The following is a 21,409-nucleotide window of genomic DNA, read 5'->3' as shown; positions in this document are numbered from 1 at the left end:
GATTTGCATTTCTTTGATGATTAAGGATGGTGAGCATTTTTTCATATATCTGTAGGCCATGCGCCTATCTTCTTTAGAGAAATTTCTTTTCAAGTCCCTTGCCCAGCCTAAGATGGGATCACTTGATCTTTTCTTGCTAATACATTTGAGTTCTCTGTGGATTCTGGTTATTAAACCTTTGTCAGAGACATAACCTGCAAATATCTTCTCCTATTCTGAGGGCTGTCTGCTTGCTTTATTTACTATGTTCTTGGCTGTGCAGAAGCTCTTTAGTTTGATGATGTGGAGAAAAGGGAACACTTCTACACTGCCGGTGGGAATGCAAACTAATACGTTCCTTTTGGAAAGATGTCTGGAGAACACTTAGAGAACTAAAAATAGACCTGCCATTTGATCCTGCAATTCCTGTATTAGGTATATATCCAGAAGTCCAAAAATTGAATTACAATAAAGATACTTGTATCAGAATGTTTATTGCAGCCCAATTCATAATTGCCAGGTCATGGAAGAAGCCCAAGTGCCCATCAGTCCACGAATGGATCAATAAACTGTGGGTATATGTACACCATGGAATACTATGCAGCCATAAAGAAAGATGGAGACTTTATATCTTTCATGTTTATATGGATGGAACTGGAAAATGTTCTCCTTAGCAAAGTATCACAAGAATGGAAGAAAAAATATCCAATGTACACAGCCCTATTATAAAACTAATTTATAGCTTTCATATGAAAGCTACAACCTAATTATAGCCTAAGAATATGGGGAGAGGGAGGGTGATTGGAGGGATCACCTCTATAGTTTATCTTACAAGGGTACAAGTGAATCTTTCTAAAAGTAGAATATAAACATCTTAACACAATAAGAAAATGACATAAAGACTATGTTAACCAGTTTGATGAAAATATTTCAAATTGTATATGAAAACACCACACTGTACCCAATGATTGCATTAATGTATACAGCTATCATTTAATAAAAAATTAAAAAAATAAAATAAAAAAGTCTCAGTAATTCTTTCTGTCTCTCCCCAGTTTGAATTGGCCAGGGGCCATCAGCCACGTGGCCTATTTCACCCTTCCCCAGAACAGCTTCTCCCCCAGGGGTGCCAGAGTGGGTCTCCTTGGGAACTGTCGGCCAACACAGAAGCAGCAGGAGCTGAGCCTTCACACACTTTTCTTTGTTTCGTTTCAGTTTTACAGAGTTTTTGGACCCATTCCAGAGAGTCATCCAGCCGGAAGAGATCTGGCTCTATAAAAATCCTTTGGTGCAATCAGACAACATACCTACGCGCCTCATGTTTGTAAGTACCATGATTTCATGGCTGATTTGACCATTCTCACATTTGGAACCAGCTGGGTTTTGCCTTTGTTTTTCTAAGCCCTGCTTAAGACAGTGGGCAGTCTTCGAGGAGAAGGCGAGAGGCCCGTTACATCAAAATTCAGTTCTGGTCGGGCGTGGTGACTCACACCTGTAATCCCCACACTCTGGGAGGCCTAGACAGGTGGATCTCTTGAGCTCAGGAGTTGGAGACCAGCCCGAGCAAGAGCTAGACCCTATCTCTACTAAACAGAAAAACTAGCTGGGTGTCATGGTGGGCACCAGTTGTCCAGCACTCGGGAGGCTGAAGCAGAAAGATGATTAATCGAGTCCAGGAGTTTTAGGTTGCTGTGAGCTACGATGTTGCCACAGCATTCTAGCCTGAGGTGAGAGAGTAAGACTCTGTTTCAAAAAACAAAACCAAACCTAAAAAACAAATTCAATTCCCTGTCACAATGGGAGCTGCTTGGGTCACGTGAAAAGTAGTAATTGCCCATCACTTTGGAATGAGAAGGGACTTGCTTATCTGAACCGAGCTGTTTTCACATATTTTCAGTAAAGGAAGATGAGAAGCCAGTGGCCAGAATTTCCTGTCTCTTCTCTTTTTAGCATAAGCCTGGCTTTTGCCAAACCGAGGCCCCACAGATGGCTGTGTTAACCACATTTCTGATGTTAGCTGGTCACAGACCAGCCTGTGGTTCAACCTCTAGAGATGTCTCGTGTCTCCGTTCTTGTAGAATAAATGGGCAGCCACTCACAGTTGGTGGAGACACTGGGGTTATTTTTAACCTTTCCCCCCACTGGGTATGGTAATTGCAGCCTTTTACACTTTACTTCCTCTGTGCCAGGCACATGGCTGAGAGCTTAAGGGAGGATTATCTTATTTAGTTCCACTCAGCATCCTAGTGAGGACGATGTCAGGACTTCATTCCTCTATGAGAAAGGGGGGAGCTTCTCCAAAGCCACGGTTAGTGACCAGCAGCTCCAGATCCAAGCAGCCGGCGGCTGTGAAGCTCAGCTGTCAGCCCAGAGTCTGCCTGGTGGGTTGGGGACAGCGCCTGCTACTCCTCGCTGATGTTAATTAACCCCTGGAGAATTGGAGAGTTGCCATCAAACCTTTCTGGAGCAGGGGAAATATCCAAGCTCCCTTTGTTAGGGAGCAGTAATGTAACTTTTGGATGGGCAGCCTCCTAGCGCAGCTTGAAGGTCATTCCTCTTGACCCCACGCTGTGGCTCATGCCTCTCTGGGAACTGTTCCAGAACTTTCATAGAGCACACAAAGGACATTTTTGCATTTTGAAAAGGATCCTTCTGATTTTAGGGAGGAAATTTTGCTAATTAGCCATAGTTAGATCTTTGTGTCTGCAAACTCTTTGAAATGCCCGTAACACCACACAAGCATTAAAGTATTATCATGGCTTTTTAATAATTACTTTTCTACAGCAAAATAAACTAGAGTTTTATAAATCTCATGGGAATTGAGAAACTAAGATGGTTATGCGTAGGGCATTTCTAGCACCTGAGAATTAAAATCAGACTTTACCCGTTTCTGCTGCAACTCAAATCTTCTAGACATCCTAGAAATAAAGAAATCAGCGTGTGCCTAGTGAGTTCACTCAATGACTTTGATAACGTTAATGGGGGGAGCTTCTGTTTATCCCTTATCCCCATTTTTCACAAGATTTTAATAATTCATATTCTGTAAAACACAATTTGGAGAGGAACGTTCGAATGGAATATTGTGAGACATTTGCGGCCATGTCCTAGATTTGTGAACAATGGATCGTTTTGAAGTGTACACACAGCAGCCGGCCGCAGACACAAGTAGGGTGGAGCCATTTGCATGTCGGCGGAGGTGGGAATTAGGCAGTGGAGGAGGTATTCAGGGCTGTGCTGCCCTGAGATCAGAAGCATTTTCAGCCACCCTCCCTGATTCATACCCTCTGATCTCCTAATGAAATAAGTTCAGCCTTTTATTTCGTTAATCGTACTTGATGAATTTCATTCATTTGGTCACAGGATTTAGAGCCATTCTGTAATAAAACAAGGAAAACAGTAGATACATTCATAATACCCACAACACGAAGATAAAAAACACTTTGTCATCACATAAATTAGATTTGTTCTCCTGAGTTTTGAGAGTTTAATATATCATTTGTCTGCCTTTGATCCTTTAAAACCTCCAGATGTTAGCAGAAGGGTTTTTCTTAGAACATATATTTTCTCTGACATTTAAAATACCCTGATTCCTTTTGAAAGCTCAAATTTCGTTATTTGATAATGTAAATAAAATCCTGGGGTCTCTTATACTTTCGGTTGGAATGTTTTAATCTAAGGGCGAACTAACTTTCCAGCAAAGGTGTTTTTTAAAGGCAGCAGATATCGACCCAGATGTTTCTTTCTTGGGTAATTAGTGCTTCTGGAGTCCTGTGTGTGGGGGGGCATGTTACAGGAACCAATTGGTCAAATGTTACAAGAAAATTAACAGAATAATGGTTGGGGGGGGGGGTTGAGCTAAGTGCAGAGTAAATGGCAATCATGTCACCAGGAAGCTGCCTAACTTGCTTTGTCTCTGTCTGTGACACCATAAGCTCAAGGAACTATGTCCATGAACATGAAAGTTAGGTGTGATTGGGACTGTTTGAGTCCAAGATTTCTTGTTGACCAGAGAAACTGGCTGTGAATTCTTCTCAGTCGCACTGAATCTTTTCTTAACATTTCCCAGATTTCCCCAAGCAGTCAGCCGCCTTTCCGGAAGGCTGCTTCCTTATTCAGAAGAGGTCATGGCTCCTTGCTGAGCGTGTGGCGTTTATGAGAACATCTTTGAAAACCTCCTTCTTGGAGTAAGACAGCTCAATCAGTATTGGCTGTTGCTTTTTCAGTATGCTTTTCCTTGTCGTCTCTCACACATGTCGTTTTCTCTTTGTACATCCGGGGGGTTTCCAGGGAGTCTGCTGTGGGCAAGGAAAACATGGGGGCCGTAGCTGATGGGAAGTTGAATCCGACTGGGGTGGTACCCTCAGGGAGCTTGCTCCCTACCCAGGGTGGTACTGGGTAGGGAGCTGAGGAAGTGACAGGTGGCCCACAGTTTCTATTCGATGTACTCTAATACAGAATTGGACTGGAAAGGGCCAGAGGAGAGGCTCAGATCAACTTTGAGGGAGCTTCATCGTCACCGCCATCATCATCATCATCATGAACTACAATAACAGCCAGCGTTTCTTTGGTACAGGGACTGAGCTTATCACTTTCTAAGCAGCATCCCAATTAATCCTTCTCAGAATCCTTCCAGGTCAGTTTTGTTAACCTCATAACGGCACTGGAGAAAATGAAACTAATGAGATTAGTCACACGAGCAGCAGTGGCTGGATGGGGACGTGAGCACTGGCGGTGAATGAAACCCTCGCTGGGAGCCATGGTGCTGTGACGCCTCCCTGGGGCCTCCACGAGGTGAGGAGAGGTGAGGAGGGGTGTGCAGGCAGACGCAGAGAGCAGGGGCTGGCCAGACCCAGGAAATAGGAGTTTGTTTTATGTATCTGTGGGGCAAAAAGACAGAAGGAGGCAGGGATCGACCCAGACGGAGGGCAGTTTCAGGTTAGTTAATTACCTAAGGCAATGGACAGTTATGGAGCACCTGCCACCAGCAAAGCAGGGCGCCAGGTAGTGAGGATACGAGACTGAAGGTAGTTCAGCTTCTAGTCTTGCAAGAGGTCCAGACGTGAACATGTTGGACAGTTCACCATCCCTGGAGAGCCTTTGAGGAAGACTGGGTAGGGAGCTGAGGAAGTGATAGGTGATCCACAGTTTCTTTTCTGGACTCTTAACAGGAATCCACCCAAGACCTACCCTTTGCCCTTGTATCCTTTTGCTTCGGCTATGACACGTGCAGCAGATCTGTTCTCAGGGAGAGAGATTTGATAGCAGTAATTTCTATTCCGGAATAGGATGCTCATAAGGAAGACAGAAATAAAGTTGTTTGCAGGGTGCGGGGGGCGGAAGGAAGGAAAGGAGACACAGCTAGCTCGTGATAGACAGTTTGATTTTTTTGGCTCTTTTAAAGTCTTAGACAGCTCATTTCTTTGTGACGGATGTAATTGTTTACCCACTGCAGGGCCTTCTCTAGGTGTCTGCCAGTCCTGAAGTTGTCTTTGTAGTCACTCTGCAGCACACCTCTCTGTCAAATGCTAGAAATTAAGGCACTTGGGGCCCATTGTTATGCCTGACAGGCTCTTCTCTGGCTAACATCCACGTCGGGGCTGCTCTGGCTTCCTTGACGTCCTTGTGCCGTCCCCCTACAGACGTGCTGCTTTACATCTTGTCATCTTCCAGATGCATCCTGGGCAGCCCTGTGCCTCTCATCAGCCCCAGGGATGACCCACTTTCTGGGGCAGCAGTGGTTGGGGAGCGATGGTCCCTTCTGTGTTGGTTTCATTGGTGGAGGCACAAGGTAGGCTCTCACTGGTCACTCAAGATATGGGCCAGGCTGCTGGGGGAATTAGGCTCTTCCCTGTCTCAGCCTCCATCCTTCACTCAAAGGTGCTCCCTCCTCGTACATAAGGACACAGGTGGCCTTGAACTGAAATGCTTTAATTCTGTGTGTCTGGTAACAGGTCCTGATGCCACTTTACTGGTATATAGTTTAGACCTTTTGTTAATAGTCTTTTTCAGAAAACAGTGAAATACTAGCAACAGCCAGCATTACTGGACGCTAGCTCTGTGGGAATCAGCTGGCGGGCCGTTGGTGTGGGCTCCAGAGTCGGCCACCTCAGATCAATCCCCAGCTTGGCCCCATATAGGCTGTGCAAATTTGGAAGATCACCTACCTTCTTGGGACCTCACTTTCTGTGTCTGTAAAAGGTGGGCTTTAAGAATACTTCCCTCCCGGGGTGTTGAGAGCATGAAATGAGGTGGCAGACTTAGGACCCTTCACTTAGTGTGAAGCATTCAGCAGCCGTTAGTGAATTGAAATCCTAGCGACAGTAGTTTGTGGATAATGTTATTATTATATCCGTTTTATAGATGAGGAAACTGAGAGGCAAAGGTGAAGAGGTTAAGTGACTCAAGGACACAGAGATGATAATGTCAGGGCTGGGAGGATGTCCGTCTGTCCCGCACATCTTTCCAGAGCTGCAGCTTCCCAGCCTGTGCACCAGATCATCTTATCATGGGGGTGCTGTGTAGCACAATTAGCACTTCCAAAAATGTTGTTCAGTTCATAAATCTATCCCAGCCTCAGTTTCCACATCTGTAAAATGAAGCTTTTGTATAAGGAGATTACTGAGATTCAGGACGCGAACCCAGCCGAGTCCAGGAGAACCCCAGGTCCACCAGCAGGCGCCCTTGTGTGTTCACTTCTCTCTCTCTCTCTGTACAGTTTGGTTATCTGTACAAAGGGGATAATATTTTCCCCAACAGAGTAGTTAGAGGAGGATTAGGGATTAGAACAGGGGTTCTCAACCTCCCTAATGCCGCAATGTATTTTCATTGTTAAAAAGGGGTCGTGACCCACAGGTCGAGAACTGCTGGATTAGAAAGTCCCTAACATGTAGTAGGTGTTAAGCCAGAACAGCCCTCACTGACATTTCTGTGCTTCTTCATGCCCTGGAAACGAGCACCTTCTCCAACTCAGAGCAAAGCATGTAGCATGTTTTATGCAATGTTTACTTTCTAAGGTGAGACCTGCTCTGGCATTTTGGTTAAAAGGGCAGTGCAGCCTGGGCACAAATCCTCAGTGGATCCCCATATTAACTGTGTGACTTACAGCAGGTTGCTTAACTTCTCTGTGCTTATGCTTCCTGTCCATTAAGTGAGGAGCCTACATCACCTAGGCTTGCAGTGGGGATAGAAGGAGTTAATCTGAGTGAAGCACCTGGAGCAGACCATGGTCCTCCTCGGTCCTCAGTAGGTGTCAGCCTTTGTTACTGTACCCGCCCTGTGTGCATCCAGCAGCTCTGGGCTCACAACAGGTGGGCAAAACTCAGCCCAGGGAGAGTTCGCTGCGTTCCCTGCCTCCTGAGCACTGTTTGGCTGGATTCATTGTTTTCCCTCGGGTCTCATTTAATACACACAGACCACGCACTGTCTTCCGACATGGATTCATTCCAGGATTTTCAAACATTTTTTATTTTGCCATGGAAACATTAGCAGAAAGAAAAAACAGCACGAGGGGAAATCTGGCTGCCCGTTTTGCCCTCCATCTCCACACCTATGTGGAGGTAGCCGTGACCACGCCCACCTGCAGGTGCCTCTGTCCAGCCTCAGCTGCGCCCCCGCCCGTCTGAGGAGTGGAAGGCATCTTCGCTGAGTTTGATTCCATCGGCTTTGCTGAGTGAGAGCGGGGTGCTTGCTCTCTCTTTATTCCTCTTTGACTCAGTTTAGAGGCGTTTTGCCCCGGGACCAAGGTGTTTTCCTGACGTGTGGGCTTTGGGGGTTCATCCTTTAATTCCAATTTTGAGTGAAAAAATATACTCCCCCGACAGTTGTTGCTCTGAACGTGTGGATTCAGTGATTCCCCAGCCCCGGTGTCAGGACCACTTGAGAGGCTATTATTAAAAAATACAGATTCCCCGACCTGCCATAGAGGTACATGTGGGGGAATCAGCATTTTCCGAAGCTGTGCAGTGATTTAGGTATGAGAGCCACCGGGGAACTTGTGGAAACACTCACAGACTCACTGGAACGTCTTAACTCGGGAGGGAGTGTGACCTTTCCCAGTAGCTCCTGGGGCAAATTCTCTGCTTTCTCAGTCTCAGGTCAGAATCTCCTGTCACACACCTGCCTGTGGCACCTGTGCTGTTTGCCTTGGAACACCCTCTGAGGCTGTGAGACTGGCTTATGTGACTTCCAAGCAGTCCAGGTCATTCCTGGCTGTAGCTGATAAGGAGGCTCGTCAGACTAGTTGCTACCCTTTGTGGTCAGGAAGAAACTGGCAAGTCTGGAGAAGGATTTTTTTGTGTCTCATAAACTGTCTCTGAAGACAGTTCCCCAAGAGGAGTCCCCCGAGTTGATTGGCGCTCTGGCAGTCTGGTTGTAGTAAGTGTGTAAAGCATGTAAAATTATCTCAAAAGCTTTTGTTCACGTGCATGAATTCTGTTTCTATAAAAGAAAAGCCTCTTTGATTCACACCTTGGGTCCATCAGGAAGCTCCTCTCCAGGAAGTGACATGTCATTAGAGCAACGATGAAGATTACCAGCCGTGTCAACAGTAGTTGGTTAACAGTCACCAACCCAGCCCCTCCCACCACTGACTACTGCTGGGCCATTTGTGAGATGTTCAGTTTTTTCTAACATCAAAAGCCTGAGAAGTTATCATTATAAGGAAGTAATATAAATGCCTTTTCCTTGGTTCCTGGAATGTTTAAAAACACCTTCCTAATTATGGAAAGCTGGAAAGAAAGACTCAATGTGGGAGGCAGAAAAGCTGGTCTCTGAAGCCTGGCCTGTGTGTGTGTCCCTGGGCACATCACCTGGTCCTTGAGCCTGGAGGAGACAGTCCCAGAGCCACCGGGAGGGGTGGAGAGACCCTGGACTTGACGGTACCTCCCAGTTCCTGCCTCATAGTAGGTTTCTTCATGAATGTTGACTACATCTGAATCCCAGCAGCTTAATTCAGTGCACGTGTGTTGAGTCTCATGCGGCGCAAAGGGGACAGGGGGAGGGTACAGAGTTTATGCAAAAGGACTGACCCCTGCTTTACAGAAGGAATAAATATTCAACAAAAGCACACCGAAAGGAAATGAGTTGATTGACTTTAACTAAGTCCTGCACGCACTCAGGTTGCTGGAGAGATGGGAACCGGAGGCCAGAGGTTCTTTCCCCCTTATGCAGAGGACAGTGTGAGGGGAGTCACTGGCAGAGATGATTCATCGTAATTATAGACCATTCTTTTCCATTTTAAAAGCCACCACTTTAAACATGGCTCCCAGCAATTACAAATCAATTATAACCTACAATCAGAACTTCAATTTTTAAAGTCTGTGTATTCTCTGAGTATGGATATAAATCATCCTTTTTTGTTTGAGGTCAGGAGTGCAGTACGATCATGCAACTGGTGGATCTCAACGAAGGTAATGGGAGCTAATTATCAGTCAGCCCTTCTGATAGCAAACTGGTGTCCTCATAAGGGATTGTTTGTTATTTCTTCCAGGCTATTTCTTTCCTCACACCCCTGGCTGTTATTTGTGTGGTGAAAATTATCCGGCGAACTGACAAGACTGAAATTAAGGAAGCCTTCCTAGGTAGAGTATTCACAGTTCCTGCTTTAGGGAATGGGGCTGAATGTAATTAGATCATTAAATTAAAAAAATCTCAGTTGCACCCAACTTATTTTTCTTTTGGTCAAATTAAGCTTGGGAGAAACAAGACGGGTTAAACTTTAAGCTCAGGGAAGAGCCAACGGGCAGTCCTAAAGTCAGGAATTTTCAGAGGCCGCCTGTTGTCGCTGTCCGCAGTGCTGAATGATAGTAAGGTGGCTCGTCTGCATATCAGAGAGCTGTGGGTCGCTCTTGGTGGTAAGGCAAAGCAAATTTGTCACCAACAACTGTCCAGATCTTACATTTCTGGCTAATAGGTCCACATCATGGGTAGTTCAGAAATCAAACACAGAACTCCTTGACCAAACAGCATTGATGAGAGGCAAAAAATGGGCAGAAGAATAAAATAAAATAAAACACAAACTGGAAAACGCTCTGGAACTCATCTTCAGTGGGAGAACATTTGGCAGTCGAGCAATTGCTATTATGTTAAGTGTGCTACAGTTTTTGTAATTGGTTATAACACCCCTGTTATAAATTCTCCCCAAGCTGAGCCATGTCTGCATGTGACAAGGATTTGACATTTTAGGATTAAACCTGTTTTTCTGGTGTGTTTATCAATCAAATGCTGAGTAAATGACAGTATCAAGAGAGCCCAAACCATTTGACTTGTTTAGAAACCAAAATTACATTAATCTGTGGCAGGTTTTCAGCTTTGTAATCATATGGAAACTGAATTAGGTTGATATTTTGACAGCTCATGTGAGTTATCCAAATTCTCACCTCAGTTTTTATTTTTGGTGTATTGTTTTTATTTTTGGTGTATTTATATTCGGTGTACAATTCACTGAGGCCGTAAATTGGGAAAAATGAGAGTCCTTACCGAAGGGTATGGTGGTTAATTATTCAGCTTTGAGGAAATGAAAAATTAGCAAAATATGGCCCTCTTTTCTCAGGGAGCGAGTGTGAGCTGCTGGTGTGATGTACAGAGCAGTCCACGGGCTCCTGCCCTGCAGCAGTACAGAGACTGTGTCTTAGATTACCAGGCTTCAGGTAGGCCCTGTCTAGTTGAAAAGAACAGAATTCCTTTCATATTAGCTCAAATAAATTAGGGGTTTAATTATAGAGCTATTAATAAGCAATCTCATAGAATCCAAGAATAGGGGAAAAAGGTCCACAGGTGCCTCATGGTGGCTGGAATGGGGAGCTGACCACGAAGAGTGGAGACCCCTCTTAACTCATGACCACCTTCATGATGTGCCTCCCATCTTTCCCTCGCTCTCTCAGCCTGGCGCTCTGCCTGGGCTTTTTTGTCTTGGCTGCCCCACATCTCTGGTTTGTGTGAGGTGTGGGCTTGCTGTGATGCTTGCTCCCCAGCCCTGACCATCCAGCTTTGATGCCCATCACTGAGTGTCACTGTGTTTCTTGGACCAGAAACTAGATGGACACTCTGACTCAGCTCATTTCTCCAGCTGTACACAAAAGGCGTGCATCTCTGCTCAGCCTGTAGATGCCCCCTCTCAGGTCAGATGTGTGCTCCAGGCTGCTCATCTCTTGTTTGGGGTTTTGCTCACATGGTTTCAGTCTCCTCAGCTGATCTGGGGAAAGGTCAGTTTCTGTAAGAAGGGCACAGATGTTCTCTCCCACGTGGCTGCAGTGGCCAGGCAGTGTTTGTATGGATATCCCAATAGTCCCCAAAATGTCCTTTTGGGAGCTCTCCCAGCTGACCTGGAAATCTCTTTATTTTATGGCTTTCTGCCATGGAGTCCCAGGAAAAGTGACTGTGAGTAAGAACTGTCTTTCACGATCATGGTTGTAATTAACTGCTGGCTTTTGGAGCTGGGCTGTTGTCCTGGTAGTAAGCGGCTCATGCATACCTTCTCTAGACTTTTCGTTCTCAGCTAACTCTCCCTTAGGGTGACATTTCAAAACTGAACATCATATTCTGTCTCCTAGATGTTAGCAGAGAAGGCAGAGGCATTGGATGTTCTGTTTGCCTAAATAAATGAGAGCCTTCCGTGTGCAGAAGGCTTTAAAAAGATCACTGCTTTTAAGGAAATAGAGGGTGGGAGTGATCTTTAAAAACCACGGACAGAAAACTAGGTATAGATTTTCTAAACAATTGTCTGGAATTCGGGACTTGCTCAGTGAGGAGGATTTCTCAGGTTCCTTTTTTATGTGGGTGTCTTTGGCAGACCTTGACCCAGGCTTCCAAACCTGCACCCCAAGGGCCCCTTTATCTACATGTGTGTAGCGGCCACATCTGTGTGTCTGGTGTTGGATAAGAAGAGTGAGTTTTGCCCCTTGCAGAACCAGGCTTTTAGGAATTCAGGCTGCAGAATAATCAGGTCTGTGTTATAAAAGTACTATAGGACCAAATTTCCTACAAGAAAAATAACAACAAAGTCTTCTGATTTTCAAGAAGGCTAATAACCAGCAGCGCCCTCAACACTGGCGGCTTGCAGGCCAACCCACAGGACATGTTGCTTTGGACTTCTTTATGGAGCACAGTCTTGTGTCTACCTGATCCTCCTCTTAAACCCATAGTGCTGTAGGATGCTGTAAAAACAGCCCTTATATGCCAGACCCACTGGGTTTTTGTTAATCAGCAAGTGTCCCTAATGGGGTCATATATTTCTCTGCTCGTCTAGTCTTTCGTGGGTGTGATCCCAACATAGCCTTCTCTCTGGCATCAGTGAGAAGCCCCTATGTTGGTCAGTTGTGCTGTTCACGTGAAAATATTAATCAGTTCAGTTTATTTCCAGAATGTAGAAATGACTTCCATCTTAAACACCGTCACCAATTTCCTTATGTAGATCAGAGGGGGAAGTTGCCAGCTATTGATGGGAAGATTTTCTAGCTCAGCTGCCTTGGGCCTTTTGAAGAACTGGTCTGTGCTATGATGAGGTCACCGGCTCAGAGGTTGGGGAAGTGATCAGTGTAGTTATGTATGAAGTTCACTAAGATTCATGTGGGGTGATGGGGAAAATCAGCTAGCGTTGCTGATTTCGGAGAGGCTGTGCTGGGACCAAGGCGAGAATGAGCCCAGCCCCACGGGGAAGCCACAGCAGCGAGGCAGCCAGGCCAACCCTCACACAGAGAAGCCCACAGTCCTCAGGGCCTCGCACAACCTGTTCACTGTCATGCAGCGATGGCCCAGGGGATTTTCTCTCCTTTCTGCAAGAGAGGCCTCCCCACAGTGATCTGAGCTTGTCAGGGAGGAGGGAAGCTGGCACTTAGGAAGGGAGGCTCTGTGTGTGCAGAACGGGGTCTGTGCATCTTTCTGAGTCCCCCGTCCCCCCACCCCCCCAGTTCTGATTTACACACCGCTGTTGCCCAGTGGTGTTTCTTTCTCTTTTTTTGCAGTTTTTGGCTGGGGCTGGGTTTGAACCTGCCACCTCTGGCATATGGGGCTGGCACCCTACCCCTTTGAGGCACAGGTGCTGCCCCCAATGGTGTTTCAATGGTAGCGCTTAGCTGTTGGCTCCTGTTCTGCCCTCCAGCTCTGTGCCCCCCCCTTCACTGCCACACTCAGATCCATCCAGTTGTTCCCCATCCCACACCCAGGTGACCTGACTTATTTCCTTATGACAAGGGCATTCGTTTGAACTTGTCCCTCCCATTCTCTCTGCTTCTGACAACTTGTTAGAAGCAGGTGGGTTTTGCTCCCACCCCTGCAGCCTGAGACCTGAGTGACTGTTGGCCGCCCCACAGTACTTTCCCCCTGTGGAACGAGACATTTGTCTCCCTGGATGGGTGATGAATTGCTCTAGCCAGTTCCTTCCTGAAAGTGCCCCTTCCCTGCTATCTTCTTACATAAATCTCAGCTAGCATTGAACGGTTCATATTCTCCAAAGGGAAATGGTCGCTCCCAGGCTTTACTATCCAACAAAGCCATGGAATGGGGCATCAATAGGTGTTTATTGCTTCTGCAAAGCATTTGACCTTCCGTCACATTGATGGCGATTACTGTGCCTTTTGTGCACTCTCCATAAACCACAGGAGAGAGGTGCGGGCTTTGTGCAGGGAGAACTCTGTGACTCATGTCGCCTGCCCCCTTTGGACCATCTGTGCTGCATCTAGGAAAGTCTTTCCAAAGTGATTGGAGAAAGTCCCTGATGCTGTATATTTTTGAATAATGTATTCCAGAAGTTCTTGTTATTTTGGATGGCAAAAAGCAGCACCTGAGACCTTCTTAAAAACCCGGTGAGGCTTTGGGATTCTTCACCTCCTCAGAACAGTGATCTGTTTAATAACAGGTGGCCAGCTGTGGGTGGGTGACGGTCAGTATCAAGATAATCACCCAGTGGGAGCGTCCTGGTCTATAGGAGGGTTCCAGCAGCTCCTCTGATTAGAATTATGTCTGAGAAGTTTGCCAGGAGAAAATAAAAAAAGTTATGTTTCTTGCTACCAGAAAAAGAAATTCTGTATGCTGTAGTATTAAATCTTTTCGTATCAGGCCAGAAAATGATAGATGAGCTCCTCCGTGATGGTAAAAATTTTAGTCAAGGAGAAGAGATAAATTTCATGTCATAGGGTCTTGGAATTTTATAAGTCATTCTCCAAATTCTTGTCCTAATTATATTTTGCTCTAACAACCCAAACTTACCTCTGTTTTTAAAGTATTTGTTCATATGTATTTCTCTGGTTATTAATTAAATAATATTAAAATGTAACGATGATGATGATGTTGATAATAGGGATGATGATTTTGAGTTGAGAGCCAGCTGGTTACTTTTCTATCGGTTTTGTTTTGTAGCGGTGTCCTTGGCCCTTGCTTTGAATGGAGTCTGCACAAACACTATTAAATTAATAGTGGGAAGGTAAGTTCCAAAAGGAAAAAAGAAATGGAGACTTAGACTATCAAGGTCATCTATTTAGGAATGCTGGCCAGAGGACATGGGATGGGACAGATTTTAGCTCATCTGGTTTTTCCTTAAGTTGTTATCGTTCCAGGATTTCTGTCCTTAGCACAGACTTTTCCTTTGAGTTATGGACTCACTTTCTCATTCTGGAGAGCAGGAGACCAGCAGTAAGGAAGTCCGCACATTGACCGCACTTCCCTGTGGGTCAAGGTTCACTGCTGGCATTTCTAGGTCTATCCACTGCCATGCCAGGGCCTCCCCAAACACATTCACTCGTCAGTCATGGCCTCTAATGCATACCTAAGATTATTTATTGTTGTTCTTTGGTATGAGACATGTGGATGGTGGTTGAACCTTGGCTTACGGCAGGTCTTTCTTGCTGCCCCTGAACAATGGTGTCTGTTCTCCTTTATCTCTCCTTCTCTGGTGGAGACCTAGTCTCTGCAGAGATTAGCAGTCCAAAAGCCTGAATTTTTGGCCTTGGTTATTTCCTCTCTCTGAACCTCAGCATTTATTTTATCCACTCAGTACAGGGTGCTGGCCAGGCACCAAGGGGGTGGGAAAGGATAAAAATCAGGCAGTGTGTGACCCCGTGCTGCCATGTTCCTTAGAATGGCCATGGGGCCCTGATGCCAAGCTGATTCTCAGGCCTCGCTCTTCTGAGGTCCTGGCAGGTGAAGAGACACCTGCCGAGAATGGGATAGACAGAGCACAGCAGCTGTCTGGGGGCCTCACATAGTGCTGGGGGCCTAAGGCAGCCCCTCTTAGACCCTTTTCCCCTCCCTACCTTCTCTCCTCCTAAAACAAAGAGAAAAAGGATCTGGCTCGTCTCAGCCTCCAGAAGTTTGCTTCAAAGACCCTAATCTGCCAGGCAACCTGTGGGATGTGCCCACCCCCCATGGCTCTAATAAAGGGATCTCTAACTGCCCCTGGGCACAGGTACCTTCTTTGCACTGCCCAGGCAGGTCCTTCTCCCTTTTCAATAAAGCTGACCCAATGTCTCTCCTGCTGCCATTGTCTCTGAGCACCATTGTTACACCTTTTACTTAGGACCTACTTAGATCCCAGAGTCAGAGGACCAGTGAGTCCGTGTATGTCATCTGTGACCTCAGGTGTCCAGAAAGAGGGCGCTGTGCTTACAGCATGAGCAAAGCCTCGCCCATGGCCCGTGTTCAGTGAGTGTTAGTTGGAGTCATATGAAGTGGTCAGCTGGCACCCCCTGCCCGAGGTCCTCACTTGAGTGAGGCAGTCAGTGAAGTGCGGAGTGAAGTGTGTGGCATGTTCAGAGTTTTCTTTGCCACTTACTGGTTGGTTGTGACCTTGGGCCTGTAAAATGAAGACAGCCCCAGGCTGGCTCTCGGGTTCTCAGGACACCTGTGCTGTGGGCTGAGCGTGCCAGGCTTAGCACTGTGTCTGGGACCCAGGAGACGCGCAGCAGCAGGTGGCTGTGATAACACAGGAGGCTCAGGGTCCGGCCCAGGCCCACCTCTTCCTTGCAGTGTTTCTGTCCTGCCCTGGACCAGAGAAGCCAGCCTGGGGGACTGTTCACATCACAGAGCTGAGCTTTCACGTCTTCTCTGTGAGGTTAAGAGAGACCTGAGGTGGCAAGTGGCCACCCAAGTTCAGGACATAATGCTGTGAGGAGCAGAGTTTTGGGTCCTGGGTGGGCAGAGCAGTAGGAGAGGCACTGAGGACCTTCTGTGCCATCGGCGCCCTCTGTAGGGCGAGCCACTTGCTCCAGGTCGTGTCACTGACTCCTCAGGACCTCACCTGTGGGGTCCCGGTATTTGTTCCTCTTTTTATGGATGTGGAAACCAAAGCTGGGGGAGACTAAGTGACAGTTCCAGGGTCATACAACTAGTAAGTGGCAAGTGGCAACTCGGATCTTTCCAACCCCAAAGCCCGAGTTTTCCCCACACCTCCCTGTCTAGAGTGTGCTGTGGAGAGCTCCAGTGTGGACACGGGGTGGGGGGGCCAGGGAGGGAGGCAGTGGGCTGTGGTGGGGGTCAGCGTGGGGTCGTTTGTGACGGCAGCATTTTATATTGAAAATGTCCATGGTGTCTTTTGTAGACCTCGCCCCGATTTCTTTTACCGCTGCTTTCCAGATGGAGTGATGAACTCAGAGATGCACTGCACAGGGGACCCCGACCTGGTGTCCGAGGGCCGCAAAAGCTTCCCCAGCATCCATTCCTCCTGTAAGTCCCTGGCTGGGCTGCCCTCGTACCCCCCTCATGTTGCCTGGTCACTTTCTTTGGGAATTTGGGTGGAGAGAAAAGCACTGGAACGTGGATATTAAGCATAGTTTGTTTCTCTGCACCGTAGAGTGAAACAAGATACTTGACAGGAAAAAGTAAGCCCGTGGACAGGACTCTGGAGTTTGTAGAACCATTGTGGTGTTGCTTTCAAAGCTGGGCAAAGCGTAATGTGACACTTTACCCCTTGAGAGTATGATTTAGAAACTTGACTGTGAGGGAATTTGCCACGTCCCTGGGATCTTCTGTTGCTCAGTTCACTGTCCAGATTATTTCTTCAGTTAAGGTATAATGTATGGCACATGTGCACATACAAGTATATAGATACACACATGCACACACGTGTGTGCGCACACTTATCCCCCAGCTCCCAGTCCAACCGTAGATATGTGAACTAGGACCAGCCTTAGAGCCAAGACTGACTGATACGGATCAGGAGCAGAGTGATGTTTTGAGGCTGACAGATCCTGGCTGTGCCAGGTATTAGCTGTACAAGGTCCCCTCTCTCTGCTGGAGTCCCCACCGCGTACCATGGGAGTACGAAGGCCTCCATTATCAGCTGGAGTGAGGGTCGACAGATATGCTGAGCACTCACGTTTCCGGAGCATCAGCCATGGTTAGGGATTATTTTCTTTAATCCACTCAATATATGGAGCTCGTAGCATCATGACTTCCAGTAAGCGTGTTGTTGTTTATTGCCAGAGCTGAAGTTTCCAGAATACCCCGACTCCTGTCTTCCTTCCTCCCATCAATGTTTATTCTATGGGTTAGGTGCCTGGATGGTATCGGGTGTTCGGGACACAACTAAGATGCAGTTCACGCCCTCGAGAGGGAACAGACAGTGGCAGACTGTATATTTAAGCTGGTAATTCTTGGGATAATTGGAGAACTGTGGTCACAGGTGCCCACTGGCAGAGGACAGGCTGTCTTCATGATGCCAATTCCGTAATTTCCCGCAGCTCTGATCATTATTTAATTTTGGCCAGCCTGGTAATCTTAATATTTTTTCTTCTTTTTTTGTCCTCCCCAAGACACACCCTAAAAATGGCTAGGTAAAGAAATGATGAAATGCTCTTTCCTGTGAAGTGGCTGTTTCCTCAAGGCCTGTCCACAGGTTTTGGGGTGCAGGCACTGTAGATGAATCACTGTCAACCCGCACACCGGCTGCTGGGTCAGGATTTGTCTGTGTTATTTTCAGGGTGCTGAGGCTCAGAAAGGCTTAGTGACTCGTCCAAGGACACCAGCCTCTGACATGATGGTGTCTTGGGACTTTCAATAATAGGAGACAATGTAGAGTTCACAGTCCATGTTAATTTAAATAAAGAACACATTGGGTGGTGCCTGTGGCTCAAAGGAGTAGGGTGCTGGCCCCATATACCAAGATGGTGGGTTCAAACCCAGCCCTGGCCAAAAAAAAAAACAACAAAAAAACAAACCAAAAAAACACTGCAAAGAAAAGAAAGAACAAATATTCTCCCTCTTGATTGTTAGAGATGGGGGTGGGTGGAGTAGTAGCCTCCAGAAAGACACGTTCAAGTCCTCATCCCCGGAACCAGTGAGTGAGAGCTCACTTAGAAAAAGGGTCTTGGGCTCGGCGCCTGTGGCTCAAGCGGCTAAGGCGCCAGCCACATACACCTAAGGTGGCGGGTTCGAATCCCCAGCCCGGGCCCGCCAAACAATAATGACGGCTGCAACCAAAAAATGGCCAGGCGTTGTGGCGGGCGCCTGTAGTCCCGGCTACTTGGGCGGCAGAGGCAGGAGACTCGCTTGAGCCCAGGAGCTGGAGGTTGCTGTGAGCGTGATGCCAATGCACTCTACCCAGGGGGACAGCTTGAGGCTCCGTCTCAAAAAAAAAAAAAAAAAAAAGAAAAAAGAAAAAGGGTCTTGGTTAATAAATAGTACTACACTGTATGCTGGAAAACGAAGATAATGGATTCCAGGTGCTCTCACTAAAGTAAGTAAATAAATACAAATAAAAAAGGCAACTGTGAGGAGATGCATATGTTAACTTGCTTGACTGTAGTAATCATTTCAATGTGTATATTTTTATTCAAAAATAATGGGCACTGTTTTACATGCCAAAAAGCAAAGAAAAGGGATCTCTTCTGATGTAATTAAGATCGTATGCTGAGATCATCCCGGATTTAGGGTGGGCCAAAGACAGACATCCTTAAATAAGAAAACCTCAGGGTCTTCCTTCTCGGCTTCACTCACTGTGATTTAAGGGGAAACGTCCATTTAGAATTGCTTCCTCCCCCAATCTGTGTTTTTCTCTAGGAAGTCACATTTTAAGTGAGCATTTGCTTTGGAGGAGTTCTGTGTACCAGCTGGAAAAATGTCTGCTGTATAAAGTTCCTGTCTTCTTTTTGTCAGAGACTTGCATGTTGGGGTTGTTCAGAGGTCCCTGGAATAGTGTTCCCTGGGGTCAGCTCCCGTCTGCTCTCTGTCTCTTGTAGGGTCACTCAGGTTCTGTTTGCTTGCCTCCCTCCCTCTCTCTTTCCTCCCTCCCCCCATTCCTTCTTTCATTCTTTCCTTCCTTTCTCCCTTCCCTCCATGTTCTGTCCTCCCAAAGACTTAGCACTACTTTTTAAGGGTCCTCAAGAATTAAAAGCACTAAGGAATTATACCCTATAGGAAAACGTTAATCCTGTTTTTTAAAATGACTGGCTGAGGACTGTAGCACAATTTTTAGTATCTACTTTTGCCTTTGAACTAGGGAAAGAAAAATAGCTCTTGTTAGGTCCGAAAATCATTCTCCCAAATAGCCCAAACAGACGATTCCGAGACGCGCTCCAGTGTAAAAGGCAAAAGGTGAATTTTATTCAGGCCCCGGGAAGCCTGGACTCTCCTGGCATGCAAGCCGAGGACGAGCCCCGGTAGAGCAAGTTTTTATGGGGTACAGAAAGCAAGAAGGGTAGGGTCCATTACGGGTATACTCTTGATTGGTGGTTGGTGATTTCACCAGTAAAGGAGGACTTGGATTGGTACAAGTGAAGGGTAGGGGATTTCTTAACCAGGGCTAGAGGTGGTGTAGCCTAATTAGGAAGAAGAATGCCTAAATTTCAAGGAAGTAGATACCTATTGCCTATTATGGGAGCAGTTCAAGGGAACTGATACTTATTGCCTATTATGGCAGCTGTCTGTCTAAGGTGTCTCAATCAGTGGCTATGCAAGCAGGTGTGGGGGAGGCAGTAGGGAGTGGCCCTGCGGTTTTAACAGAGCTTATGCAGTAGACAACAAAATGGCGCTGGTCTGGCCCTTACACTCTCATGTGAATACTCAGTGGTCAGACTGCTGGACCTCAGAGATTAGAGCCCAGGTCCCACAAAAATGTTTCTTTTAGATCCACATCCTGCCTTCCCATCCCAGGAAGCATTTTCTGACAGGGCTATCTATCAGCTGCCTTGTCAAATGTGCGGCTGGTGACTGATCTGTGCTAGACAAGCTTTTTGGCAGAGGCTCTTATATTCTTTGCTTAAGATGTTATTTAAAATGTTACACATTTTCACTACTTGGCAGTCACAGAATCTTACCCAGCCTCTAGACTTTGATGCTGGTATTTTCCTCTGTTCTCTTTCTCTTTTTTAAAATGACAGGTGATTGGCCTGTCAGGAGCTGCCATATTCACTTAGAAAAACTGTCAGTGCCATTTTCTGGATTTCTTAGTAGCTAATAGGAAGTCTAGTGGTTGGTGTGTGTCTCTGTTCCTCAGAGGGGTGATTTTAAGGAACGTTTCGTTTTAGTGCAAACACTCTTTTCTTCCTTAAAAAACATCAATTTCACAGGCTAGACTTGGGCCCAGGGGTTCTGGACCAAGGATCTCTTAAGCTCAGTCCCTTGCTGGGTGGACATGGGTTTTGTCTCTGCTTTGTTTACAGATAATGTAGGCCATGTCCTGATACTGTCCTGTACAATGGTCGCTTTGCTTTGACCCTAAGACCAAACATAGATTTCTTCTGGAAGCAAAGGATCTTGTTCTTCATCTATCATAAGCAGCCAAACACCACTTGTTAGAAGTGTTCAGGTGACCACTATCAGCAAACAGCTGGTCCCTTCTTAGGGGTCTTGCTTTGGAAGTGACCTAAACCATCCTGGAATGGAAAAGCAGAGATCACAATTTCAAAAGGCAAGGGATTTGGTCAGTCTTAAAGGAAGTTTAGGATGTAAAGGGGAGAAAGGTAGTGTACCTTCCCAGGCCGCTTAAATCGGGCATTCTGGGAAGGGAAAGGGCTCTCATAGCACAATCTGGAGTTTTGATTGGGTCTTGATTTCTGTTCCAGAGATACCTGGATAAAGATACCTTAAGAAAGAAGAATATAAAAAACCACATTATTAGTCCCAAGTCAGACTATTAAGAAACTTCTTTTCGGCAAAAATGGTGGGAATAGAGCAATAGTATGGCCCAAATGAGAGCATGTGGCCAAATCCAGGGGCTGCCAGTTTGGGTAAGGGGAGGATTTGGGGGAACACAGAGATGCCTGTTCATTTCCCTGTGGTCTCTGGCTTTCACTTTACAGTGGCAGAGTGGAGTCACTGCAGCAGAGACATATGGCCCCCCAAACCGCAATTAGGTATGATCTGGCCCTTTATAGAGAAAGTACCCCAACTTTTTAGTTGCTCATCTTCTAAATCAGTGTTTTTCAACCTTTTTATCCCATGGCACACTTGAACCTATAGTTAAAGTTCCCTGGCACACTTAAATCATGTTGATCAAAAAAAA

General features: G+C 46.4%; 1 protein-coding gene across 6 annotated transcripts in view; it reads left to right on the top strand.

Moving 5' to 3' along the window:
* The window catches only part of PLPP4 (phospholipid phosphatase 4), a 121,791-nt gene that overhangs the window by 38,561 nt on the left and 61,821 nt on the right, over positions 1 to 21,409 (top strand). For 2 of the 6 annotated variants that reach the window (XM_023511694.1, XM_023511695.1), the window contains exon 2: positions 1,195 to 1,303. In XM_023511694.1, the coding sequence (XP_023367462.1) occupies positions 1,195 to 1,303 (109 nt within the window). Of the gene's footprint in view, positions 1 to 1,194; positions 1,304 to 9,466; positions 9,558 to 14,331; positions 14,396 to 16,507; positions 16,633 to 21,409 lie in introns of those variants that run through there. The other 4 variants (XM_003787110.2, XM_023511693.1, XM_023511691.1 and 1 more) reach the window with 4 other exon arrangements.

This window comes from Otolemur garnettii, unplaced genomic scaffold (genome assembly GCF_000181295.1).
Source record: "Otolemur garnettii isolate 467f Iridium unplaced genomic scaffold, OtoGar3 scaffold00021, whole genome shotgun sequence".
Classification (NCBI taxonomy): domain Eukaryota; kingdom Metazoa; phylum Chordata; class Mammalia; order Primates; family Galagidae; genus Otolemur; species Otolemur garnettii.
Note: the sequence above shows the minus strand (reverse complement) of the source record. Positions and strands in the feature narration are given on the sequence as shown.